We start from the raw sequence: 9,880 nt of genomic DNA, 5'->3' as shown, positions 1-9,880 counted from the left end.
ATATCCAACCTGTTGCTTCTGTAGGGCAGTATTTACTGTAATGCTGTATGTATTGTATGTCTCCTCTTGTTTTGCCATGTTCTGTAGACAGACTACTAGGTTTTCTCTTTTCAAGTGAATACATTCTTGTCATTCATCCTTCGCATGATGCTGATCTCTGTGTTGAACACCGTGATTGCATCTATACATCCAGTATAGACTACACCTAGTGACACACCTAGAGACACTGTAATGATCTCTACTGCATGTTTCCTCATTACAGGTGAATGCGTTCTTGACGTTTGTGGTTCCCATGACTTTGATCTCTGTGCTAAAAGGCATGATAAGACTACACTGTATGTTTATGTTTATGCAGTGTATGATAATCTCTACTGTATGTGTCCTCTGTACAGGTGAATGCGTTCTTGTCGTTTGTGGTTCCCATGACATTGATCTCGGTGCTGAACGGCGTGATAGCGAGCCAGCTGCTGCGGATGTTCCAGGAGGCGGCTCAGGACAACCGCATCTGCATCGTTGGGGGCAACGCCACCATGCTCAGTGTCGCCGTGGAGCCCAACCGCACGCAGTCGCTACGCCACGGAGTCATGGTGCTGCGTGAGTACACGGGTGGTTGACGTTTAAGGGCGTAACGCAAAAAAAAAAAAAAGTTTTTCAAATTCCTGAAAAAAATGATGGATAAAAATTGGAAAAAAATAGAAAAAAATAAAGCACTTAGTGGTCTGTGGAATTTTTGGGAAAATGTGTCCTGCATCAACACATAGCATAGGCATGTCACACCGCAGGAAAATGGAGTCACACCACAGGGAATTCACTGCATTATGGCCATTTTAATCCTTTTGTATACATGACTGACATCTGAGCTCATGCTAACTTGATAATGATATCATGTTTAATCTTAATATGTGTTTTCATTAATAAAAAAACTTTTTTTCCTCCTATAAGAGCAGTCACACCACAGGACACCATAAAATGAACCTAAGTATTGCGTGACAGAAAGATTGCAATATGAAGACATATTAAGAGGTTAAGAGTCACCTTAAACTTCCACAGCACTCTCCAATAACTGAGGTACTGACTGGTTAGGAGCCAGTCTTTAAGACCCTTGTAGTTGGCCTTGCAGCTGCCCATTCACAAACATTGACATACATGTCACCCCACAGGACGCAATTTGTGTTACGAAATTGAACTTGTAGTTAATATTACTGTCTTGAGTTTTTTCCACATTCACATATCTTAATCTAAAGTTAACATTTATGCAATCATGCCAAATGCTTCATACATTATTCAAAATGTTGTTGGTTAATTTATATATATATTATTATATATTGTTTCATTAATGTTACAGTCACACCGCAGGAAATTTGACATATAAACCTTCACATAAATCTTAACAAAAATGTTTCTTCTCATCTAAGACTAATATGAAACATTAAGTACCACATCTTCTTTCATTGACATTTGTTTTTTAAAGGAAAATAACAGTTTTGTAGGTTTTTAACCAATGTTACGAAAAAACAAGGCGTCACGTCTCCCACCCACACACACACACACACACACACACACACACACACACACACACACACACACACACACACACACACACACACACACACACACACACACTCGCTATGCCACAGTGTGGAAAAAGATGTAAACTACTTATTTTGGCTTTACTTAGATGTTGGAGTCACAGGTTAAGTTCCACACACACATGTACAACATGTACGCACACACATACAGGTACACGTACATTCGCACGCACACAGACACAGACACAGACAAACACACACACACATGAAAATAAATGGACTTGCCTTGCCTGCCTTTAATGTCTACTGATCAGGAAAAAAAGTGTTTTTCTGTGTCCTGTTGTGCTGTGATGGTGCTATCTGCTATCACAGACAGACAGACCGACAGACAGACACTTGGCACAGCCTAATTGGTATGATGGCCACCTAGTGAAAATGCTCTGATGTTGTGAAGAAAATTAAAAGCACCAATACTGCCCTGAAACACTTCTTCAACCCCCATGTCCTTGTCCTGAAAAATAATACTATATATATAAATAATAATCACATTTTTAAAATAAAAACCATATGAACCCTATTAAAAACAACTTGCAGACCATATTACCATAAAAGATAAAAGGGAAATTAGTTATTGCCATTTTTTACTGTCAAGGAGGAAACATGGGCAAGGAGAGGGAGGGTGGGGGCAAAAGATAATAAAGAAATAAATAAACCAGTCAATCAATCCATCTATGAATAAATAAATAGCCAAAAAATAGATATATACAGTTGTGCTCATATGTTTACATACCCCAGCAGAATAAACGCTTTCTTCGCGATTTCTCACAAAATATGAAGGATTACACAAAACCTTTTTTTTCACTCATTGCTAGTGACTAGCTTAAGATATTTATTAGCAATATTCTGTGTTTACTCTTTCAAAAGCATGATCACAACCCAAACTACCCAAATGACCCTGTTCAAAAGTTTACATACCCTAGTTTCTAATGCTGAATATGGCCCTGTTTAACATCAGGGACCGCTCTAAATTGTTTGTGGTAGTTGTGGATAAGGCTCTTAATGTTCTCAGATGACAAAACAGCACATTCTTCCTGGCAGAATGGTTGTTTCCTATCATATTTTTGGGTGTCTTGCTGGAACCTCACATTTGAGGTTTCCCCTGAATGGCTCAATGATGTTGAGATCAGGAGAGTGAGACGGTCGCTCAAAAACTTCATTTTATTCTTTCTGAAGCTAGTGACGGGTTGATTTGGCTTTCTGTGTTGAAATATTGTCATGTTGGCATGTCCAAACAATGGACCATGTGCAGTTTCAAGGCTGATGTGTGTCAAGTTTCCTTCAGTATTTTTCACAGGGCAATGTATTCATCATTCTGCGAGTATGGATCAAAAGTATAATGCATTTGTAACTCAAATGTCCCCATGAAATCAGTGGTCCATGACCATGTTTCACAGAAGGGTATGGTGTAACTTTCATCATAGGCTCCATTGACTGTTCTCCAAATGGTACTGTTAATAGTGGCCAAAAAAAGTTCCATATTGATCTCATTTTTCCAAATGACTTTGTCACAGGCATTTTGATGCTTCTCACTGTGCTATTTGGTGTATCATATGCAAAATAACATGTTTGCATTTTTGTGGTAATGGCTTTCTCCTGGCAACCCCCAACAGCCCATCTTTCCTCAAGTGCCTCTTTCCTGTACAGTTTAAAACATTTTTTCATGTTGTCCTATACTTCACCTGAAGTTATTTTTTGGTTGTCCTATGCCTCCTGAACAATTTCCCTTGCAATGATCATTGCAATGCAATGATTCCCTTGCCCATTGGCTTGATTCCAACCAAACTCCTCATATTGCATTTCTGAATTGAAATTCCAACGGTGCCAACATGACAATATTTCGACACAGAAAGCAAAATCAACCCGTCATTAGCTTCAGAAAGAATAAAATGAAGGTTTTTGAGCGACCATCTCACTCTCCTGATCTCAACATCATTGAGCCACTCAGGGGAAACCTCAAATGTGAGGTTCCAGCAAGACACCCAAAGATATTATAGGAAACAACCATTCTGCCAGGAAGAATGTGCTGTTTTGTCATCTGAGAACATTAAGAGCCTTATCCACAACTACCAAAAACAATTTAGAGCGGTCCCTGATGTTAAACAGGGCCATATTCAGCATCAGAAACTAGGGTATGTAAACTTTTGAACAGGGTCATTTGGGTAGTTTGGGTTGTGATCATGCTTTTGAAAGGGTAAACACAGAATATTGCTAATAAATATCTTAAGCCGGTCACTAGCCATGAGTGAAAAAAAGGTTTTGTGTAATCATATTTTGTGAGAAATCGCAGAGAAAGCGTATATTCTGCTGGGGTATGTAAACATATGAGCACCACTGTAAACATATTCCCTGTCAGATTCATTCCGGTTCAGCCAGCAATCCGACTGCAGAAATTCTCTGCAGGTGGAGATGGAAGTTTCACATTATATTAATGTGTTTTTGAAGAGAAGTCCTGAGCACTTTTAAAATGCTGCCATCAGCATTTATTCCCCTTTAACCCCAGGTGGTTTACAAGATGAGGACATTTCTACTTTGCAAGAAAAAGTGCCCTAGGTCAAGTGGTTTTTTTTTTTGACAAATGACCAATGGATGAGATTTTCCGACTTCTACTCTAGAGTGAACCTCATGGTTTAAAAATATATGAAAACGAAGTGATTGGGAAACTCCAACTCCCATTTTCATTGTGACACAGCACTCCACAGAACACTGCACACAACGAAATTGCATTTATGCCTCACCCGTGCAAGGTGGCAGCCCTCAGTGGCGCCCCATGGGGAGCAGTGCGGTGGGACGGTACCATGCTCAGGGTACCTCAGTCATGGAGGAGGATGGGGGAGAGCACTGGTTAATTACTCCCCCCACCAACCTGGCGGGTCGGGAGTCAAACCGGCAACCTTTGGGCTACAAGTCTGACACCCTACCCGCTTACCCATGACTGCCCATACGTATTTGCCATTAAAAAATATGTTTGGGGAACGCAAAAAACCCTGCCAGCTTCTCATCATTTCCTAAAATCTGGTCTGGTCAACTGTCTGTAAAGATTGTAATTTATCAAGGTCCTTTTAGTCAAACGAGTCTGGTTGTAGGCAACTGGACTTATTTTTCGACCTTGAACAGCAGACAAAATGTCTGCAAACTACAGATAGAAGTCCTGTTACGTACAGCAAAAACTCTTCGCTCTGGTCAAGTGTTTTCTGTAAATAAAATACTGCCATTGTGAATAACAATGCCAATGTGCATTGCCAATGCATTGCGGGCACACATCTCTTCTTGTCCTCTGGAATTAACCTTGAGGATTTAAAAAATATATATTGGTGCTTTGGGGTCTATAAAAAAACTGTCAGCTTTTCATCTTTTAAAAACTTTTTCTTAAAGTAAAAGACTTCTGAAGTGAACACATCATATACATCATATTTTGTGTGATAATCTGACCACAAAGTCTCTCATTCTTCGGATCCAAAAATGGCATGTTACTATTAGCGTAGTATAGTGGCAATTCTCGATTTCCCTCAGCACCATCTCTGCTTACTCGTTTGTGGTTGCCAGCTGTGTTGCCAGATTGGGCAGTTACCCGCCCAATTGGGCTGCTTGGGATAGCCGTCTGCGGATAAAAACGGGAAAAATCGGCCATTTGGCGTTTTTTTCTGCAGTTTTATGCCCATAGAAATCAATGCAATTTGTTGAGATTGGGCGGAATTTAGCGACTCAGGTGGTTTGTGAGCACATCTTTGGCGCGATTTTTTTTTTTTTTTTTCTTTCTAAACCCAACCACCACCCCCCTTATGGGGACCTATATTGTCTTCCTTTTTTATTTTTATTTTTTAATTTTATTTGTCTTCGTTTTTCTTTTAAAAGCAAAATGTAATATACAATAAAGGATAATAAAAGGATACAGAAAAAAGGATAAAGAAAACCAATCTGAGTGTCCCCCACCACGTCAAACTATATATTAATTAAACAACACTACTACCCCCCCCCCCCCCCCTCCCCCCCAAAACCCCCGCCCCCATCCCAGGAAGGAATTATAACTTACTTTTGCGCTGATATGCTTAGAAATTATACCTTAGACATTTATGAACTAAACAGAAAGGGAAAAAAAGAAGAAAGGAAAAAAAAAAAATGAAGGTACCTAAAGCCATCCTTCTCCATGTTTTATCTTAGACCACCTATCTGCATACATTGTTTTACCTGTTTCACAAGCCATTATACACTCTATTTTACAATAATATCTGACATAATTTTTAAAGACTCTTAATTTCAACTTTTTTAAATCCATCGTTTTATGTATAAATACTTTACCCAACAAAATAATTATATTTTGTATTGCTTGGCTTTCATTTGCCATCTTTGGCGGGATTTAAGCACACACATCTGGCAACACTGGTTGCCAGGGATGGTGAAAGGCAGAGTCCCATAGTGTCTGGAAGGCAGTTACACTGAAGTGTGGATGCACAGCAGGGAGCTTGTAGCTAGACGACAGGGGTGAGAAGCACAGAGCCAATGGCTGCTGTGTGTGTGTGTGTGTGTGTGTGTGTGTGTGTGTGTGTGTGTGTGTGTTTGTGTGTGTGTGTGTGTGCCCATCACCCTCTAAATCTTCCTGTACACTTTATCTTCACCTCCATATTTATAGGTGACACTATCTTAAGGGCCAAGACAGCAGGTGCAGCATGCACACACACACACACACACACACACACACACACACACACACACACACACACACAAACTGGTGGAAGCCCATCCCTTTTACTTTTCATTTACTTTTATAATTGATTTATGATTTATGATTTTTCACTCGCTAAGTGCAGTGTCTTCACAATGTCTTTGTCTGTGTTTTTGTATGCGTCATTGCTTCTGGGCAACAAAAACAAGTGGTGACTGTTTCACGATGAGGAGAGTAGAGTCATTATTTTCCATTTCTTTCAACAAGAAAATCACAGCTTGGATACAGCCAAGGTGTATGTTTGTGCTTGTGTCTCTGTGTGTTTATCTTTGTGTGGGTGTGTTTATCTTTGTGTCTCTGTGTGTGTATGCGTATGTGTACGTGTGGACGCGCGTGTGTGCGCACGTGTCTGTTTGCCTTTATGTTTTGCCAAGTCCAGCTGTTAGTCAGAGATGCATCCAAAGTCTTGTGTTGACGTCAGGCTGAGTAGTTAGCCGAGTGTAATGAGTGAGCGGAGGCTGTAGTGGTGGGTGCAGCCAGATGCTGTGACAAGAGCTTTATGGCAAGGCACGGCACATTTATTTATTTCATATACAGGTGCAACTCGATGTGCTTCACAAAAAACAAATGCAAAAAGAAAGGAAACAAGAAAGAAAGAAAGAAATGTACTGTGAAGCTTTCCTGCATTATCCAGACCTGACATTACATTGCATCCCGTTTGGCTGACGCTTGTTGTCCAGAGCGACTTACCGTTATGTACATTAGGTAAAGGCTATTGGTTACAGTCCCTGGAGTAATGTAGGTTAGGTCAGAGATGGGCAAACTAAGGCCTGGGGGCCAAATGCAGCCCGCATAACTTTTTCCAAAGGTGGACAACTTGTATCTAAAGCAGTGATTCTCAAAGTGTGGTCTGGGGACCACTGGCGGTCAGTAACAGAGCTCAGGTGGTCCGCGAGGGGATTTACTTTTCCAAGACAAGCTAGAAGTAGACTATATTTGTAACATTATTACAAAGCCAAACATAGCTGAAGTCATATTTTCCCCACAACAAGGCTTGTAAATGTGAATAAAAAGTAAAAGATCTGCATCGAAATTAGCATTGTCAAATTACTGTAGCACCCGTCAACTCTCATGTCAGTTGACAGGTGGCCACTGAACATTTTCGGGGGAATAAAGTGGTCCTCGGTCTGAAAAAGTTAGAGAAGCACTGATCTAAAGGGATGTTATCAACCAACATTCTTAAAATGGCTACCCAAGACAGGGGTCTTGCGGGTTCCAAAATAATCAAGGACATATGCTACTGTGTTCACCTACAATAAATACATTTCACCACAATATGCAGAACTTGATAAATGCGAAAGGCAACAAGTTATGTCAGCGCACATTACATATTTTTTATTATCGGCATAGGCAACTTACCTGCAATATCTGGCCCTCCGGTAAATATTCTAAACCCAATGTGGCCCTCTGAAAAAAATAATTGCCCACCCCTGGGTTAGGTTGGCCTATTCAAAGGCCCTTCAGCCCCTGGTGAGGGTGCTGGAGTATCATGTTGATATGAGATTGTAACTTGCAACCTAACAATCTCAACAAAGCTGTTGGGACAATATGATTTGGCGTGTTTTACTGTACGTGTAGGCCTAATGCAGGAGTCTGTGACTGAGGACTTAGACAGAAGTCTCGGTAACACTTTACAATAATGGTGCATGAATTATAACGGAATAATGTTGGAAGTAATGTATGATTTATGGTGAATTAACACATGATTTATGTACATAGTGATATTTAATCTATCATTAGTTAATAAGGAGTCATGACATGAGTGATGAGGACTTACCATTAAGTAAATGTGGTAGATCAAAGGGAAATTCGTGGTGTGAATTACAAGGTTAACATATCATGTATTAACATGACTGATGAAAATCCTGTCAGATCAACCCAGTCATACATGAATCCAACCTTAGTTAATGTTGCCTCTCCAGCAATAATGGAATAATGTTGTAGTCATTAAATGACACTCAGGATAAAGGTGGTAGCCTAGGCCAGCGGTTCCCAAACTTTTTTTACCCGCGCACCCCCTTGTAGATTTCATTGTGGCTCGCGCACCCCCTTAGCGAATATTTTGGTGTGCTGATGGCCACGCAAGTATGGATTCACTGTACATTCACTGCACATTATGCACAGTTTTGAATAATCCTCTTTTCCAAGTCTTGGAGTTAAACTGCACTTCAAATGGACCCTTCCAGCATACAATTCACCGTACAATTAAAAACTACTTAAAGTTCATTGATGCTGTATAAAAACTCTCACCATTGCTCTATTCTGCTCGCGCACCCCCTTATGGCAGGCTGCGCAACCACAGGGGTGCACGGACCACAGTTTGGGAAACCCTGGCCTAGCCTACATTTAGGCTACTAGTGTGGAACTATGACCAGCCGAAATAATCAGCCCATTGCCAATGTGCATAACAATCCTCACCGTGTGGAGCCAGTCATCTCAACCAGACCTTATGGCGGGGGGAAAGTGGAAAACAGCGATCCTAGCGGTTACGTTCCAAACACCAGGGTGATCCTATTGAAACTCCCATAGACAAGTTTTTAAAAAAATCCCACAAAGATATGACTTGGAACTATAACACCAGACACATTTTTCAGCGTACACAATAGCATGAACTACTACCTGTGAAAATCTCAAGTCATTTTTTGCCCTTTTAAGAAAAATAGAAATTGTGCCAATCTGGTCGGAAACGGACTACAGCTCCCAGCATGCTGTGCTTCGCGCCTCGTTGACAACACAGAGAAACAAATGAACGCGAACGAACGCAAGTTCTTCGCATATCTTCACATTCTTGTAATCCTATGAGTTCCACATTGTCTTCTTATTACACATATATACACGCGATCATTTTGGTATGGTTTTAAATTCTCTAGTAGATATGATGGCTTCTGTGGTGACGAGTAACCACCTCTCTGGCTCATGTTTGGCTATGCTAATTTGGCTATGCTAATTACATGGAGTAAACAAGCCACACATGCCAGTCAGTGTAGTTCTGTATTAGCTTTTTAAAGAATATTAAAATCAGCTCAGATCAGTGAAAAACCGAACATTTTACCACCTGGTTCGATAAAACGGACCAACATGCCCATAATATGACTGCCATTACTTCTACTTCGTCGCCAGGGCCGAGATGTAATTTTTCAAGGAAAAAAAAACATTCATTTGTTGCAGGGGGTTGGAACGTTGCCAGCAGGGGGCGATGAGATTACTTTCCCTCCCTATGGGCAACTTCAGAGAAGCTACAGAGCATTGTCAGGAACAGCGGCTGTGGCGTTCGTAGCTGGGGGTTCGACACTTCCTTCGTCACCTGCGGACTTGAAGCAACCTCTCCAGGCCATCATAGTAGCCTACACCCCCTTCCCGCAAACACAGGGAGTCACGTTTCATTCTTATTACCTGCTCCCGTCTTAATGTAACGTTTCGTTTCCCACTATCTGCATTCTTTTAGCGGCTTATTTAGGGTCTCTCGTTCCGATGTGTGGTCATTAGCCAGCCATCACCAAAGCCCTGAAGGGAGCCAGCCGAAGGAGTTTCTGTGGCGCTGCAGCGACGACTTCCACATTTAGTCAGTTTT

General features: G+C 41.0%; 1 protein-coding gene across 1 annotated transcript in view; it reads left to right on the top strand.

Moving 5' to 3' along the window:
* The window catches only part of LOC134456187 (neurotensin receptor type 1-like), a 99,610-nt gene that overhangs the window by 40,352 nt on the left and 49,378 nt on the right, over positions 1–9,880 (top strand). Inside the window, exon 2 of the mRNA XM_063207581.1 lies at positions 393–594. Coding sequence (XP_063063651.1) covers positions 393–594 — 202 coding nt within the window. The remainder of the gene's footprint in view (positions 1–392; positions 595–9,880) is intronic.

This window comes from Engraulis encrasicolus, chromosome 10, assembly GCF_034702125.1.
Source record: "Engraulis encrasicolus isolate BLACKSEA-1 chromosome 10, IST_EnEncr_1.0, whole genome shotgun sequence".
Taxonomy (NCBI): domain Eukaryota; kingdom Metazoa; phylum Chordata; class Actinopteri; order Clupeiformes; family Engraulidae; genus Engraulis; species Engraulis encrasicolus.
The sequence above is the reverse complement of the archived record's forward strand: the minus strand, read 5'-3'. Positions and strand labels throughout refer to the sequence as shown.